The 18,015-nt window shown below is 43.0% G+C and overlaps 2 protein-coding genes across 4 annotated transcripts; one reads left to right on the top strand and one right to left on the bottom strand.

Annotated features, from left to right (window-relative positions):
- The first annotated feature begins 1,737 nt into the window (after window positions 1-1,737).
- ss18l2 (ss18, like 2) lies at window positions 1,738-3,522 on the top strand. Of its 2 annotated transcripts, none has more exons than XM_079465622.1 (4): window positions 1,738-2,006; window positions 2,086-2,162; window positions 2,242-2,330; window positions 3,014-3,164. In XM_079465622.1, exons 1-4 carry the CDS (start codon window positions 1,902-1,904, stop codon window positions 3,022-3,024), a joined length of 282 nt encoding a protein of 93 aa, XP_079321748.1. In that variant the 5' UTR covers window positions 1,738-1,901; the 3' UTR covers window positions 3,025-3,164. The 2 variants fall into 2 exon arrangements, with proteins under 2 accessions (XP_079321748.1, XP_079321747.1); XM_079465621.1 differs by having other exon boundaries at window positions 1,747-2,006; window positions 2,242-2,326; window positions 3,014-3,522.
- Window positions 3,523-5,085: 1,563 nt separating this feature from the next.
- garre1 (granule associated Rac and RHOG effector 1) lies at window positions 5,086-16,683 on the bottom strand. 2 transcript variants are annotated; one of them, XM_079465620.1, is made up of 14 exons: window positions 15,471-16,683; window positions 14,394-14,899; window positions 11,681-11,893; window positions 11,455-11,595; window positions 11,270-11,365; window positions 10,723-10,884; window positions 10,381-10,539; window positions 8,892-8,989; window positions 8,572-8,697; window positions 7,305-8,350; window positions 6,905-7,070; window positions 6,593-6,730; window positions 6,349-6,427; window positions 5,086-6,182 (listed from the first exon to the last, which is right to left on the bottom strand). In XM_079465620.1, the coding sequence occupies exons 3-14, from the start codon at window positions 11,864-11,866 to the stop codon at window positions 5,880-5,882; spliced, it is 2,700 nt and encodes an 899-aa protein (XP_079321746.1). In that variant the 5' UTR covers window positions 11,867-11,893; window positions 14,394-14,899; window positions 15,471-16,683; the 3' UTR covers window positions 5,086-5,879. The 2 variants fall into 2 exon arrangements, with proteins under 2 accessions (XP_079321746.1, XP_079321745.1); XM_079465619.1 differs by lacking the exon at window positions 14,394-14,899.
- Between the last annotated feature and the right edge of the window lie 1,332 nt (window positions 16,684-18,015).

Raw genomic sequence — 18,015 nt, 5'->3', positions numbered from 1 at the left:
AGTTCACAAACTTCCACAAAGACTTCAACAACAGGACAAGATCTCATACATACTGACACAACACACACAACACTGACACAACACTGATACAACACTGACACAACACACACAACACTGACAAGATCTCATACATACTGACACAACACACACAACACTGACACAACACTGATACAACACTGACACAACACACACAACACTGACACAACAACAGGACAAGATCTCATACATACTGACACAACACACACAACACTGACACAACACTGATACAACACTGACACAACACACACAACACTGACACAACAACAGGACAAGATCTCATACATACTGACACAACACACACAACACTGACACAACACTGATACAACACTGACACAACACACACAACACTGACACAACAACAGGACAAGATCTCATACATACTGACACAACACACACAACACTGACACAACACTGACACAACACTGACACAACAACAGGACAAGATCTCATACATACTGACACAACACACACAACACTGACACAACAACAGGACAAGATCTCATACATACTGACACAACACACACAACACTGACACAACACTGACACAACACTGACACAACACTGACACAACAACAGGACAAGATCTCATACATACTGACACAACACACACAACACTGACACAACACTGACACAACACTGACACAACACTGACACAACACACACAACACTGACACAACACACACAAACTGACACAACACACACAAACTGACACAACACACACAAACTGACACAACACACACAAACTGACACAACACACACAACACTGACACAACACAGACACAACACTGACACAACACACACAACACTGACACAACACACACAAACTGACACAACACACACAAACTGACACAACACAACACTGACACAACACACACAAACTGAGACAACACAACACTGACACAACACACACAAACTGACACAACACACACAACACTGACACAACACTGACACAACACTGACACAACACACACAACACTGACACAACACACACAAACTGACACAACACACACAACACTGACACAACACAACACTGACACAACACACACAAACTGAGACAACACAACACTGACACAACACACACAAACTGACACAACACACACAAACTGACACAACACAACACTGACACAACACAACACTGACACAACACACACAAACTGACACAACACAACACTGACACAACACAACACACACAAACTGACACTTATGACAGGATCTTGTCACTTTCACTAAGAACTTTTGTCAATACTTAAGAAACAGAGAAAGATAAGAAACATTTAACACTTATGAAATGTTGGAGTTGTAGAGAGATAAAGTCAAATAAAATATAACGCTCTCCCTTCTTTCCTCAATTGTTTGTCAATATGTCTATTGAATTCTTCCACTTCACTGAAACGGTTATCAGAGAACAATCACTGTTGTGTTAACAGAAATATCAATAACACAAGTGCAGGTCATTTATGATCGCCTGTGAAAAACATGAATACACAACCACTGAACAGCGAGACATTAGTGCAGCATACAGGACACACAAACACATGGAATCATTTATTCATTGATAGTTAGATCTCACTTTGGTTATGTAAACTTTGCTTCGTTTAGATGTAATATAATATTCAATAAGTTAATTTAATATCGGTTCTCACAGTCTGATCGTCCATGTCGTTCATCTCAAATCACTGTTTCCGGTCATCATCCAGTTCAGCAGGTGGCGCTGTCACAAATCCTACAGCCGCACCCTCCGATTGTGCAGGAATATACCAATGAAGTAAACTCGAGCATTATCATATTTGATCGCATATAATATGTTGAAATAAGTGAAATGATTGTATCGTGTTCTGCGTGTGTCGTCTGTATAAACACGGATGCGAACTGTACCGAAGAAGGTTCGAGTTTGTACAATGTCTGTTGTTTTTGTGCCGAAACGGCAGCGAGGAAAAGCCCAAATCAACCAGGAGACAATTCAGAGAGTGAGTATGATAAGAACATTAACACGTCACATTTAACAGAAGGATTATAACGACTTCCGCCTCTCTGTGTGTGTTTCAGTTGTTGGATGAGAACGATCAGCTGGTCAGATGCATCACAGAATACATGCAGAAGGGTCGAACAACAGACTGTGTTCAGTACGTGCTGCTGCTGCTGCTGCTGTACATTCACATCACAGCGTTTCTTTCATACAACATTCATGCTTTTTATTTTCAGATATCAACAGATTCTGCATCGGAACATTGTGTACTTGGGTACACTAGCAGATGCCAGCACGGAAATCCTGCCTGAGAATAATAATGTAGGTTTGTTGGCTTTAATCTTTTTATTAGTGATGCACAGATATGTCCATGGTGGCCGATAACAGGTGACTCTCGAACATTGGAAGCCGATAACCGATATGTTGGCCGATATACAGTATCTAGATATTAATATAACTTTCCTAAGACTGAAACTAAATGCAAAAGTGCTTTTATATGAAAACATTCACTGCAGAAAACAAGTTAACCGTTCGTTCTCTTTATTACTCTGAATATCATGTTTTACACCAGTTTAAGATTCTCTAATCTTCAAACTTTTCTAGTATATTTAATAAACATATTATAGATGTTCTTCCAGAAAGTGTTCTTAACAGCCACGAGACAGCAGTCTGATTCACACAATATGCTTTTGTTCCTGTAATGTACACATTCATAAATACTGTATCCACATCAACAATGTTTTGCTAATAACAGTAAGTGAATGATCACGACTGTACTGGATTATAACTGTGAGCAGATGAAGAAGTTAAACCAGAGGAAATGATTTATAATTTATCAGCTATAGTATATCTGATCTAAATTTGATTATCGTCCGATAACATTAAAAATGGTCGAAACCGATATGGCCGATAACTCGTGCATCCCTCATTTTTATCTTATATAATTTTCTATAACATTTTATTAGTGATTTACTGTTAAGCTTTGTTTCTTACATATCTTTCACACAGACTGCTTGTGAAACGAACCCACTGGCAGAGAGTAAAGACACGTCAGATGTTACAGATCGAGGCGACTAAAACTGATGATTTTCTTTTCTTTACTAATTCAAGTCTTCTATGATATTGTATTAATGTACAAAGAGACAATAAACGTTTGTGTAAATAAGGTTTGAATATGTACGTTCAAGATTCTTCTGTCACTAAACAAGTTACAGCGAAATTAGAGACATTTTTCTTTCAAGTGTACTAACAATAAATATGGCAAACAGTCTTTATTAAAAGTTGTTTTGGGTTGACATGAGCCAAGAGTGAGTAAATACATTATTTGTATTACGCTGTTGAAGGATGTTTTAAACTCTTATTTGAACATGAAGTATTTTGGGGAAAACATTTTCTGGAATACTATTTATTTGTGGCCGGTAATTTAAAGGCAGGTAAAGAGAATTCCACTGCTAAATCCTACAAATGTGAACATATTTATATACTAGCCAGCATTACTGTTTAATAAAAACGGAAGTAAAAACAGACTTTGTATTCAGGAACTGTCATGACAGTCGACTAAAAACAGTTTGAAGCTGAGGAGCGTTGGAAGTTTATCACTTCAATTACAAACGGGTTATTAAATACAGATTTATTATTTGAAACGACATGTTTCTCTAGAGACTGTAATTGATGGCAAATAAGTAAAAAAACTTTACAAAATACCTTCAACAGTACGCTAGACTTAGAGGTTAATTCAGTTTTATTATTATCATTTTTATTATTAATCATGTATATTTAGTTAAAAATGTTATGACGGTAGTAGCAGGGCTTAGATGACGAAAACAAGTTTTGTTTCATTTCAGGGACATTTAAATATTTTGTCCTAAGCCGTTTCAGTCTATGGTGAAAAGTTTTGGTCCCCTTGAGGGAAACGGTTAATAAAAGCATAAATGTTTAATTAAAAAATGTAAAAATACAATATAAAATGTTACGTCATTATGAAGACCCCTTAAAAACACGGAAAGCCAACATGCGAGTGTGTGCTGTATGAAATCAAGCAGACATTTTTTAATGTTATATATTTATTTTTTGCATTGCTGGTACACTTGGAAATAATCAGTTGCCAGCTCTAGTGGACACTAAGCAACAGAAGCCAAGCAGCCCACCTAACGCCCCAGCCCCCCCCCCCACGTGTTCTGCCAGGGCAACATCAACATCTCTCTTTTTTAATGTTTTATGTTTTGAAGCTACTAGTAAACCATTTGACACAGCTGAGAAATGTTGAGCGTTACAGTCCAAGGTCATCAAAGATGTTGTCTTATTAAAAAAAAAAAGTTTGGGAGAAAAACACTGACAAAAAGCAACAAATCTACATTTTGATTGTGTGCAAAGCACAGAACTATAAAAAGAGATATTTCTATACAGCAAACGATTCTCTGTAAACATGGTAAGTATGTTAGTTTTCAGAAAACATGGTCATATCATAAATACAGGCAACATTGGCATTAGCAAACATCACAGAAATGAACATTCTGGGCCTTTAAGATGCAGCCCAAACCACAGAAACAAAAAGAAAATCCACCCCCCGTTCAACCATTATGTTTGTTTATTAGTGTTTGTCATGGCGCATTTGGATCCTCTGCAAAGTTAAAGTCTATAGGAAAGAAAACATGTGCTTCACATCTTGGGAAAATAATATTTATACCTAATAATAAGCCTATATTATGCTAATGTATACAATAATGATATAATGTGTAAGAAAATACAAAAATAAGATTAATACTGTCAATATTTGTACAAGAAATATATTGTATTTTAAAGGAATAAAATGTTATTTTCATTGTAAGCGTTAGTGTCTTCGTGAAGAAAATCTGCCAATCAGAAAAAAGCACATGAAGAAATTAGACTTTCCATTTATTTATATATATATATATAATAACTACGGCTCCCAAACGGCATTTCTATTTATTTCAAGCACCATTTCCCCCTTCTAAACAATCCTTTGGTTAGAGAAAATATCTGCAAGTGCTATTCAAAACAACATGGCACAAGTTTACTTACTGCTAACATCCTTTTTTATTTATATTTTTCTTTTTTTTAATGTCAGATGTTGAAAAAGTAGTGTATTTCTTTCAAATTACACCTCTGCTATGATTATTATATTTCTGCCGAGCCTGCTCAAAGCCTCTTCATAAAAAGTTAATTATTTATAGTTCTTTTTTTTTCCTCAGAGTAATTTACAAGCTATGGAACAGTAGCTGAGAGCTGCGGTCTGGGTCATTTGACGTGAGATTTGGCAGTTACAGCTATTTAAACACAGTATGGTTTTCTGGGGGACGTCCGGTTCATGAACCAGGACCCCCCTGGATCTTCGTAATGCAGCTGCAATAGAGCGCTGTGTGTGAGCACGATGGCCATGCATATTGAAAACTCGGCTCGGGAGACACTGCGTGTAAACGAAAAACCTCTAGTCTATCACGAGCTTTACGCCGTCGGCTCACGTTTACGTCTTCAGTCTCGCCGTGCGGCTCGGGGCGAACCGGCTGCCAGTGAAATGGTCCGACTAGCTGCTGTTAAATTAATCATGCATTTTTGGACAGTGAGGAAGGCAGTTACGTTTCTGTTTAGGGGATTGACACGCATCTGAGTACAAAACCGTTACTAACCACTATGTTAAATGCAAACTTCCCTATGAAAACACTAGGTGAAAGAAATCTATTTTACACAGGTGAAGTCTCCACCGGGAGGATGTGGGTTTTACTGCAAAGTTTAGCACAAGGTAGAGAAAATAATTTGACGTCCCTCCTCGGCTCTGTGAATCTCATCCACGATTGGCTGAAGCTCTGAACGCAGCTTGGTTCAGTGAGCAGTACTCAGATCACAGATCAGGTGCTCAGTACTGGTGGAGGTACGAGGGTCGGTGTTCAGGTTTGACCGGGAAGGTTTTGAAGCCTTTGTTCAGTATCTTCTGCTGCTGCTGCTGCTGTTGTTGTTGTTGTGGGAACGGGAAGCCAGAGGATGGAGGGCAGTCATTGGCTGTCGACCACACCGGAGACTGCAGCATCTGCATGGAGTCGCTCCATTGGCTGGAGGGGATGGTCATCTGATAGAGTGAAGAGCTGGGATTGGGCATGGTGTTGGTGTGTGAGGAGTGCTGCCAGGGAGCTTTAGGAGGCCACGTTTTAGTTTTGCAGTCCTGTGAAGACAAGCGATATTACAAGCGTGAAGCGAGAACAGGAAATGGAAAACTGGTGGGAATAGTTTTAAGATATAGTTTGAGAATATTACATTCTAGCGTTGGATATTTGGCAATTTCTTTAAAGAGGGTCATGTTTCTAGGGATGTGTGCGACTCATTTTTACCTGGTTGCTGTCGTCACTGCAATGATGGAGCGGAGGAGAGGGCAGAGTGCACACTTCCTGTTCACCACAACTGTGTTTCCTAAAATCACACGTGACATAAGAACACACAGCAGTGGAACTCACACACGCACGCATATGTGGTTTATGCAATTTTTCATAGATGGCTTAAACCTTTTTTTGTCTACGTAAACCACATATACACTCACTCACGTCACATCTTTTAAACATAAATTTGCTTTTTTACCGTCTTTGTTTGACAGCTGCCACCAGGTCAGGCCCAGAGAACATGGAGAACAAACTGTCCCCGTTGGCTGAAGACGTCTCATCACTCGAGCTGGCCGAGTCGCCCTGATTGGCTGACCAGCTGCTGTTGACCGCCTCTCTGCTCAAAAACACACAAATGTTCATCTTTAACAGCTAATTTGTAAAAAAGCAACTAGAACAGCAGAATTAACAGAGAGCAACTTAAGTCAACTGAACATACTCATCATATATTACACAGTCTTGTGTCCAAACGGTAGTTATGTGGCACACTGTGATCGTGAGCGGCACTCACCCCTCATTGTAGTATTCTGGGTGTGGCCAGCCTCGGTGCTGCTCATCGGGATGTGGCCAGTTGCTGCGGGTGTTGCTGGGGCGTCGAACGTGCTGCGCCTGACGTTTCTGCTGCATGGCCTGATTTACCCCGGCAACGTAACGCGCAAACTCTGGATCAGACCCAACTGAGAGAGAGAGAGAGAGAGAGAGAGAGAGAGAGAGAGAGAGAGATGTGTTGTATCCTGCTCTTTGTTAAAACTGTCCAGCACAGCATAAATACACAATAGAGTTCCATCACAAACAGACACAGAGAGAGAGAGAGAGAGAGAGAGCGCAGCTGAACCCCAGTAAACCACAGCATGCATGTGTGCTGAACGTGAACTGACATACCGCTCACAATTTCACATTTCTGTGCTCACCTGCGGGGTCAAAGGGCATAGAGTCACCCAGCACTCCGAACAGACTCTGCTCACTTTGGTCTCTGTTGGGCCAGGTGTTGTTCCGCGGTCCCTGCGGGGGCTTCTGGCCCAACATCTCCGACATGACGCTGTCCATGTACGTGCTGACCAACCCCAGGCTGTAGAGGTCCGAGCTGAGGTCCGGCAGGCCCGGAGCGGCCCACTGAGACAAGGGTCCGATCGGGGAGAGACCGCCCAGCGGACCCTGTGGCCACTTGCTGGGGACTCTTCGTTGCGAGAGAGGCTGAGGAGGCTGTGAAGAAAGCTGCGGGGAGACTGGCGCCGCCTGCGGTGGCTGCGGTTGAGGCTGTGGCTGACCAATTGGCTGCAGCAGATGCTGGTAGAACTGCAGGGCTTGTGACGTGGGCTGCGACTGTGGAAGCTGCTGTTGTTTGGGTGTAGACGGTAGTTGTTGCTGTTGTTGCGGCGGGGGTGGTGGCTTCGGCTGCTGCAGGTTTTGGACCAGCGACTGCAACACATTATGAGCGACTTGAGCCTGCGAGGTGGGCGGAGCCACCCCACTGGGCGGTTTCAAGTCAGCTGCATTGGTGGACGCCACAGAGTTCCTTCTCTTTACCAGCGGGGACGCCTGCTGGGATTTGCCCATGTTGAAGCCCGACAGGAAGTCGATGACGTCCTGCATCTCCTGGTCGGTGGGCAGGTTCATGCCCTGCTCGTCCGAGGACGCCCCGTTGGCCATCTGAGCGTGGCTGGGGTCAGGCGTGCACGGCATGCTGCTCATCTGCAACAGGCTGTGCAGACGCCCGGGTTTGTCTTCGGAGTTGCTGGTGAGGGCACTTCGAGATGGGGTGCTGGGGATGGAGTAACTGCCCCCTGCGCTGGAGTTGGAGGAGGTTTTCTTGGTGAAGCGTGAGGTGAGTTTGGAGATGGTTTTGGGGAGTCCGCTGGAAGGTTTGGAGCAGTGTCCTGTAGGAAGATCTACAGGGCTGCTGTAATCGGTCATGTCGCGCTGAAGTTGGATCTGTATGGAGGGCAGAGCTTGTTCCCTGTGGACACCAACAACATCCCAAAATTACTTCATCAAACTTGTGTGAAAGAAACGAAGACGATAAATGTGTTCGTTCATCGTTTACACTTTTGTAAAAGAGAAAAATATATATGACAAGGATTCAAACATGTGCTACGCTTTAATCTATTTTTCATCTACACCGATGCGTTTCTGTTTCTCGCAAAAGAAAGTGTTTCGCTTCAGCTGATTGAAACTGACTTGCGCTCCTTCCAGCTGTGAAGGTCAAAGACGGCTGTGTAGAGCACGTCCACCAGGCCAAGGGTTTTCTCTGGATCCAGACAGCGCTGCAGGAGAGACATGGTGGCTGGATCTTCCTTCAGACACCTGACAGACACAAACCAGACGATACAGCACTTGGTTTATAAAAGATAGACTTCAATAAAACAACCCTGTGCTGTTTAAGCATACACCAACATTAAACTTTGCTTGAAATAAATGACTTGTAATGTAAAGCAGCTTTCACTCCCACACAAGATCAACGTCAATCCATCATCCTCCAGAAGACAAGATTTACTCACCATGTGGAGGGAACCTGGATCACAACTTTAGATCCTTCAAGACAGATCTGAGGGGCGTAAGCTTCCTTATTCTCGATCTGAGCCGTGTCGACCACCACCTGCGCACACACACACACACACACACAGGCAGAAGGTTTGATAACAGCAAGCCCACGAGTAATAAAATCATGTTGACAATAAAATGATGTTGTTCGGCCTGAAGCGTCAATCATTCCTCAGTGAAACTAACATCAGCAGACAGGCCGAGAGCAGTTTCCACTCAACCACACAAATAAACATTTCCCACTGTTCTTGAAAAGAAGCCGCGCCATAAAGAGCGATTGAAACAGGGAGGGTGTTTCCTATCAAACAGGAAATGGACTATTGTTATTAATAGCGCAGGTGTATCCTCAGCATGACTCAACTGACGGCCCGGGGACTCTCCGTGGAAACACACACACACACACACACACGCCCAACGGTCATCATGACCACACACAAACACACACATCGAGGAAAGAACAGCAACGTGGAAACAAATGTAGGAGTTTGATAAATCATTTTCCTGTAGCCGGAGACCTTTATGATTTATTGTTTTCCCGTCCGTTTCTGAGTGTCAACAACGCAGCGATGCTGGACTCTCTGATCCTGACGACAGCAGACATGTTCATTCATTGGGTGATTCTCACAAAACCACTGAAACATCATGGCAGTAAAGAATTGAATGATAAAACATACAGTTCTGTAACACAAAAAATGATAACGGTGTTCTCTACCTTGCACAAAGGACTGAATTAACCATTTATGTATTGGAACGCATTTGCTGCTGAAATTCTCATAACCATAACGCGTTATATGCTGTAATTTAAAAAAAAACATTCAGATTTTCATGTGTAATAAAAATGAGAAAACGGTGGAAGAAACTGATGTCCAGGACTGATATTCTCATCCCCCGTCACGACTCACAGAGATATTTACATTAAGTTTGATATAAATCTATCTACTAGTTCCTTATAAATGGCTGCGAGTAAACAAATTACTTTATATTTTTCTAGATAAAAACATAAGGTTCTCCAGATGGCTACTGTACACAGCTTTTTCCACCTCTTGTTACCGATACAGAAAATTTACTTGTGTAATATTCTATTAAAATATAATTCATTAAAGTCTTATTATATATAATTAATAAACACTTGCTATGAGATTGACGGTTTTAAATGGTTACGGTAATGAGAATGTTTAAGGCCTTTTTTGCATTTTCCTTTTTAAATTGTGTTAAAGTTTTGAAATGAATCCCTTTAAACTTGTCATATCTTGTTTTAAATGTATATAAAGGGAAATGGTTGATACGTGGGTTTTTAAGCAAATCCTGTTTGACATCTTGAAAGCAAGATTTCGTGAGAATCACCCAAATAAACATTTTGTCTCGTGTAAAGGTGTTTTAAAACATGTTCGGATTGAGCTGTAGAGTAAACCAGACTCCATGCTGATGGTCAAGAAAGAGACTCACCAGTCCGGCCTGTCCGAACAGCAGCTGTACGGCGGTCTTACACGCTCCCCTCCAGCTGGAGGGACACACCTGACTCAGCACCTCGGTGACGGGGGAGTCGTCTCGCACCGCCCCGCCATTCTGATCTACTGCATCTTTGATCATCTGCAGCACGGCATGCTGGGAAGAGATAGAGAGATAACATGAGATGCAATGATCACTTCTGTAACAGTGTCACATAAAGATGAGAGAAGACGGCGTGAGTTTTAGTGACGTATCTGTGCATTTTATTTTATGTGCCCTCAAAGTCTTTAATCATAAACGTTAACCTCGTAATGAATGACAGCTGAACGTCCTCATTACCGTTTTCAGTTTCAGGTTGTCTGACGAGCTTTCGTTGAAGGAAACTCCTCGGAGCAGATGAGAGCCGATCTGGACAGGGATTGTGGGTAATTCACACTGGATGGCCTGAGACGTGGTGTGAAAGCGTCCGGCCTGCTGCGCTTCTGCATCGCTGCAACAGCCCTGAACACACAAACACACGCACAGTTTTAAAAAAGGGTGAACACACACACAGAACATCTCATGACATCACATTTGAATAAAAACACAAACGTCTTTAGATTAAATCACACCCTAGCAACGGCTTGCAACACCTCTGCAACCGCCCTGAAAAACCTCAGCAATGTGCTGGTTAATGCAACACAGAACGGAAAACTCACATTTTCTACATGAAATACAAATGCAACTGCTAGATTTTATTAGAACCAATGAATACATATTTCACAGACACAGCCAGAATTTCAAATGTTTATTGTTGGTCATTAATATCAGCTTCCACACTGGGGTTGGTTATCGTTCAGACCGTCTCTTTCTGTCTGAAGAAGTGTTTTAGACACGTTACACATACCTGCAGCGCTGCTTCAACTGCTTTAGGATTAAGGTGAAATCCAGCCTTCAGAGCATATTCACTGTGACCCAAAGAGTCCAATGCTGCTTTATAAGCCTGCAGATACACGCACCATAACAAATTCAGTGTCGAGACAAGCCTGAAGAAATATTCACAATGAAGCAAACACATTTGTGTGTGCTGACCTGCAGCGCGTGGTCGATCTTGGCGTTGAGCTCTTTCAGTTGATGTTCAGGTATACAGGTGTTCTGAGAGCAGAAGAGCTGCTGGACCTGAATGCCAGACAGACAGCCGTCTCTCCCCCTCTCCCTGAGACACGCCGTCACCTGCAGCACAAACACATGTGAATGCTTGATCTACAACAGCAGAAGAAGAGCTGTGTCTTTGAATTCAAAGTGTCCTCTGATGTACCTCCGATGCTCCTTTCCATGAGCGGATGGCTTCCTCCAGCTCCGTCAGAGGCCCGTGGCCTGTGTTCTGGGTGTGGGCGTTCCCTCGCCTCTCCTGAACCTGTGCCAGCGCTTCTGCCAGGCACGACTGCGCAACCGGCTGCACTTTCTGCAACGCCTGCGACAGGAACTGAAAATGCACCTGCATGACAGTGAGGAAGCAGCGACCCAACACCTGAGAGAGAGAGAGAGAGAAATACTGCGTCACCGTGTGGAACCACATCTGGGCAATTCCGTGAAAATATCATCCTTACAATGAACAAACCTCATTTTTACTAAAGATTTTTCCTATAATAACAGCACAGATCTTAACATATGGTGGTTTAAATACCCATGTGAGGTCTCTCTTCAAGTTTAGGGTTGTCTCATCCCTATGCCGGGTTCTAATCAAACACGAACAATCGCACTTCACTCTCTTTATTTCTCGAAGGAAAAGTTTGTTATTTTTTCGCGAGTGGCGCGATCTGACAATTATTTTCAACCATCCCAGAAGACCCCAATGATGCATCTTCGCCGCAATCATGCCGCCCTATTCGTGTCATTCGCACATCCTGCCACGATTTCACATCTACACACGTGTCTGCATTGACTTAGTATGTAATTTACACACGCAAAACGCTTAATTCACGTTTTGGTGTGAACTCAGTGTCACTGTCCATATTCCTCATGAATGGGCACATGAATATTTTAATAAAGTAACTATTTGTTGTTTTACAAAGAGGCATCTCTTCTCCGTTTGTTGGTTATTATTGCTTCAGGTTTCACAGAAATCCTCCAAATTTTGTCGACTCTCAAAAATGTGTCCTTTTTGTGTCACATCCATAATTCATGCTTATTTCCCTTTTCCAAAATAGAAAACTTGTGCATAGACTGATATTTTTCCAATGTTTAGACTCTTTCAACAAAGCTTTAATAAAATATAAACAGATGGGTAGTATATTGGTAATAAATACATTCTCGGAGTGGTTGTATGTCACATCCATAAGGCTGGAATGGCCCATCTCTAAATATATTTAGACTCTAATTCAATTCCCAGATGTTTATTAGGCTAGTCAACCCATCGATGATCCAGAACAGTTTGGAAACATTGCCAGACTCAGAAACATTTACAGCGGTTTGGGTTCTAGTGAGAGATGTAATGATTTGATTAATTTAACACCACCAGCATACAGGCGCTAGCATAAAAAGGCAGATACAGATGGTTATTAATTAACTGAATGCAGGTGATGACTTATTTACAGTGTTAAATGTGTTACATTTAGTCATTTAGCTGACGCTTTGATCCAAAGCAAAATACAAGAGCAATAATACAATAGGTGCTAATGCATGACATGGTCAAGAAATGAGTTGGACGTATTAGGTAGTATTTCTGTACTTGATACACTCCTCCATTGCTCGTACATGTTTCAGAAACAACTTTTCTTAGTCCGTTATTGAACAATCTCGCGGCATGCACGACCTCGCATCAACCAGGGAAAGATGGAGCATGGGCACAAGTCACTTTCACTTGTGTGCAGGAGAGAGAGAGCACTAAATTCGCAAAGGTCAGTTGTGTTTGTCCGTTCACTGCATTTGGGTGATGAATGTTTTATAAAAGGTGGATTTAACGCTGGATTTGGAGATCGTTTGAACCTGATAGATAGAGCAGCGTTCCCTAAACGTTGCCGGACATGAACCGCACGCGGTGAATGAAGTCTATGTTTTGTTGGCAATGTGAGCGCATGTGCTTTAGTTCCGCCTCCCCCCCCCAACACACGTGTTGCATGGTACAGCTGTACCCGTCTTTTATAAATATGATCAAACTAAAGACTCTAGTTATATTTGAAGGGTACGATACTATTCTGTAAGTACTCAAGATTAACATGAGATATGCCAGAACTGTCTGAGTTAGGGCCGCTTTAAAATCAGTATCGGCCGAAAAGAATACTATCGGTGCATCCCTAGTTCTAATGCTTCCTAAATAGGGAGTATTTACTGACTAATGTGATACTCGTTTGGACGAGTGTGTCGATCACTCAAATAAACACACCGAGTCTTTATCATCGCCTTTCCACAACAACCTATCAGAGAATGTCCAAATGTATTTCAGCCTGTGAAACGCAGAGGCCTGAAGCCCCCACTCACAGCAGACAGAGCTTATTTTACAGGTATCAGCTGAAAATATCTACACGCCCGGCTGTAAAGACAGAAATATGTGTCCTTGTGCAACAGCAGACATGGAAAACAAGTGCTGGAGCCAGTCTCAGTGCCTTCGCTGACAAAGAAACATTCTTAAAAGAAAAACTCTTCTGCCTTTTCAAATGTACAGTATTGTGTGTTCCTGGAACACATTTAACTTCCTTTTTTCTTAAGATTGTGTCTTGAAAGTTACATTTGAAAGATAAGATGTTAAAATCACATCTTTTACTTTCCAAAGATCTGTAGTTTATTAATTCCATTATTAAAATCATAATTTAGTTCTGCAAGCATCGTCCACCTTCACTTTAACCTGAGACATGAATGCATGCAGAACGCATGACGCCGCAGCGCACGTAGAGCTCACCAGAATTAGACAAGAATGCCGGTCCTGCTGGCTACGGCCCGTCACCGATCCCCCAGTGTCAGTGTTTAAACGTAACGCAAACAAACCAGATCACATGACATGTGCACATCGGATTTAGGGTGAGTATTCTTACTAAGGCGCCGGAGCACACAGACGCCCAAAAAGAGAGCAGCTCCAATCCACTGCGCTTGTGTGAAGCAGCGATTCATTGAGACTATCGTGATGTAAGGTAACACCCAGGGCCGGGAACACCCGCCTGTCGCCCCTGCCAAACAGAAACAAGAGAAAACACACCGGACAGATTCCCGTGGGACAGGAACGGCTACTTTCAAACAAAACCGCTCATTAGCAAACATAAGAGAGAGAGAATAGACACCAGCTGCCGTCTGTACGGTCTGCACAAGTGAGCGTGAACGCTTGAGACATATTTCCTCTGCTTTAGTGCATCAGGAGCTCAGCGGGCGGCTGTCGAATAAACATTTCCACGGCATGCCTGACATTAACCAAGAGCTCCGACCAAAACAATGCTCTCTGTAAATGCAGGAAGAGACGACGGTTCGAAACTTTCCAGTGCCGTCTGACCCATTCCAACTCCTTCTTGTGATATCTTCTGGTTGAGCGTTCAGGACACATTTGCCTCTGCACACATTATAAAAACACGTTCAATGCTTGAAAACGTTCCACGGCAAACACTTCTGAGGGAAGGTATTTTGAATTAGCAGAATATTCGGTTTCATACGGCGCAACTCTGACGTTTAGTGTTTAGCGTGATGGTGTTTAGGCGGCCGCAGCGTGCCCGTTTCAAGACCTGCGGTGTAAAGCTTTCCTGCTCTGGCTACGACCACATCCACCGGGGCACAAACCCTCGCTCATAAAGGCATCATTTCAGCTCCGAAAATGCTGCCAGCGCCGAGCCGTACGGCTCAAATCAAACAGCCCACCGCAAAATATGTTCTCTTGGAGAGAAAGCGTCTGGTTTCCCAAAATACCCCGGACCGGAGGAATTCCTCTAGAAAGGATCTAGAGGCCCTCTCTTGTCTCTCATTCACAGGCGTTTGAACTAATGTGAAACACGACCTCGTCACAGCCCTGACTTGAACTTTCTCCGACCTCTCTGAGATTTAAATTTAAAAGCAACACATTGATAAATATGCATAGTTAGCAGAGAAGTCAATGCATCCGCCATCTTGGAAACTTATAACTGACTCACCTCAACGTCCTGCAGGCTGAAGTCGTTTTGGTCTTTGAAGTTAGCCGCGCCCGCGCTGAGCTCCATCAGCATCTTGCCGATCTCCGGCTTTATTGCGGTGGTGAGTCGGCCGGTCATTTCCATGACATGTTCCTGCACGTCTTTCAGTTGCATAGCTGCTTTGGAATATCGGGAGTCCCGGAACACGCTGCCGAAGAGCTCTGTCAGGAACGCGCTGGCGCGGCAAAAGGCATTCAGCGCATCCAGGTATTTGGAGATGCCCTGCTGGATGTCCGCGATCGCCGTGGTAGCGCCCGGGGCTGGCCCGTGGCAGCCGGAAGGGGCGGGGCCTATGGTCGCCATGGGAGACGGGGTGGAGCAGGAAGAACCCAAGGGGGCGCTGAGGGTCCGGCTGAGCTCAGGCAATGGGTACTGCTGGTGTTGCTGCACTTTGTGCTTGGACCCGCCAATCAAAAAGCGCAGCTTGTAGTCCATTTTACTTTCTTGTGCGCTGCAACAATACATAAGTGTTCGACGTGGCAGGGGAGTGCGTGTCCTCGCAGAGGCCTGCTTTACCTGCGCGCGGGGTCTCAAAGCCACCTAACCTGGGCCTGCTGGGTAAACGGACAGCTTAAAGTTTCCATCAGCGACGGGGTGACGTCTGGATATGCCGGGAGAGGTCTGAAGAATTCTGCAGGCCAGCTGCAACCCTGGATGCAGCTTACATCAAAAACGACAAAATATCCCAATGAAACAGTCCTGTTGGTTTGTAATATTCACTTAGAAGTGCTTCACGTGTGCATCACAAAGAAAAAAAGACGACCGCCCTGCGTGTCCTCCTCAATCCAAAGTGCATCGTCAATCCTTCAATTGGAAGCAAAAACCTTCTGACTTTCTGTAGACCTCTAATAAAAATAGAAAAATCTGTCATCAAAACTTTCAGAGAAGGAAAACGTTCCTTGGCACGCTCCGTTTGTGCTCGGCTCTGACGGATCCGGTCGGTCAGAGGGTTCTGGTCTCTGGAGCAGCTGAGAGACGGAGTGAGTGAGAGAGAGAGAGAGAGAGAGAGAGATGGCCGGGCTCTCTCTCTCTTTCTAGATCTGTTTGCACTGTCTGAGGTAGTTAATACTCACAACGGAAACAAATGTGCTTCCAGATAGGGCTCTCTCAGCAAACGCAGACTGAAGTAACAAAAGCACAAACTATCTGTAAGGCCTCTCGGTCATTTCCTGCGAGAAAGACAGACAAAGAGAACACAGTCAGTGATATATCACACAGGGGATGTGTTTTCACATTTGTTTCCAAGCATCGCCTGGAGATTTCACTTTTTTAAACACTACTGATAACAGCCAGAGATGTTCTGCCCTTGATGATGATTGGTTTAATGGTCTATGAACACAACACAACATTAATAAATATTTGACACATTAAAACATTATAATAAATCAGGTAAAAACGGTTTCACAGACAAGGCTTAAGACTAGTCTAGACTAAAATGAATTTTGAGCGGTCTTAACTGAAGTTAAAATATGTCATTGCCATTGTTTGGTCTCAAGATGCACATCAGCAATGTTTTTCTAAGGCTAAGCCTTGTCTATGTCTTTTAATTAAAAATGAAATACTTCGATAATTAATTTAAGAAATGTAATGAATGTTTATCTTAAAACTGATGGATCGTAAGGTAAATTAATTGTTTCTTAGCCCAGCAAGTATTCAGTGACGTGCTTTTTGTCTATGAGTGTGTTGTGTCGATGTTTGTAGTTCTAATAACAGAAGATGTAGTTTTTAACAGACGTGATAACATGTGTAACAGTGAACAATGTATGATCAAATGTGCAATTATATTTTACAGAATGAAGTTTGTTTTGTGTGTTAAATAAATTACATGCAATTCAAAGACTGACAAGTTTGCCTTGTCAGATTTAATAATCGGTAAATTTTGATGATGTCGAAATGTTGCACTTTTGATGCTTGTCTTAGAAACAAAGCAGGAACACATCAGAACCAGACCGCTCGCTACAGGACCAGAGAGAAGACTGATGGAAGAGCAGAAGTGACCGGCCTTGTGTCACTTTATCTGCAGACACAAACAGCAGCAGACGTGTTGTTGTGGACTGTCATTATGCATGTCATATTCGCGCCGTCATGCATCATCATTTCAGTGGTTTTAAAAGCTTCAGGTGACTGGCAGAGCAGAATGCATTACTCATATAAACTACATCACGCTTCAGCTCGCCATCTGAACAATAAAGTCTCTCTGTTTCACACGGACTGAAGTCTCATTGTATTGAGATTGAATCTGCAATAATGCACTTACAATGCTTTCCAAATAAAGCCACAAGACAATACAGTAAGAGCATTGTATGCGTTTGTGTCAGTGTTCCTGAAATCTCTTCTGTTCCACTGACCTCAAAATCTCACTTCCCTTCACAAACAACAAACGGCTATCGAGGAAAACAGGCATGAAGAAGTGCAGATTCAAACGCAACAAGCGTAGCCCCGGTGGAGCGTCTGGTGTCTTTCAGAAAGATCCGAGCAGATGCGTGTCTCCTGTAAAACTCACTGA

Source organism: Barbatula barbatula, assembly GCF_947034865.1.
Source record: "Barbatula barbatula genome assembly, chromosome: 10".
NCBI classification, from domain to species: Eukaryota; Metazoa; Chordata; class Actinopteri; order Cypriniformes; family Nemacheilidae; genus Barbatula; species Barbatula barbatula.
Note: the sequence above shows the minus strand (reverse complement) of the source record. Positions and strands in the feature narration are given on the sequence as shown.

Bases quoted from the DNA above. Each gene is read 5' to 3' on its own strand.
- garre1 (XM_079465619.1), bottom strand. From the start codon at position 15,974: ATGTATTGTTGCAGCGCACAAGAAAGTAAAATGGACTACAAGCTGCGC. The intron at 11,596-11,680 runs GTACATCAGAGG...TTTGTGCTGCAG, and splicing joins CATGGAAAGGAGCATCGGAG to GTGACGGCGTGTCTCAGGGA. The intron at 10,885-11,269 runs GTATGTGTAACG...TTGTGTGTTCAG, and splicing joins CAGTTGAAGCAGCGCTGCAG to GGCTGTTGCAGCGATGCAGA.
- ss18l2 (XM_079465621.1), top strand. From the start codon at position 1,902: ATGCGAACTGTACCGAAGAAGGTTCGAGTTTGTACAATGTCTGTTGTT. The intron at 2,007-2,085 runs GTGAGTATGATA...TGTGTGTTTCAG, and splicing joins ACCAGGAGACAATTCAGAGA to TTGTTGGATGAGAACGATCA. The intron at 2,163-2,241 runs GTACGTGCTGCT...TTTTATTTTCAG, and splicing joins CGAACAACAGACTGTGTTCA to ATATCAACAGATTCTGCATC.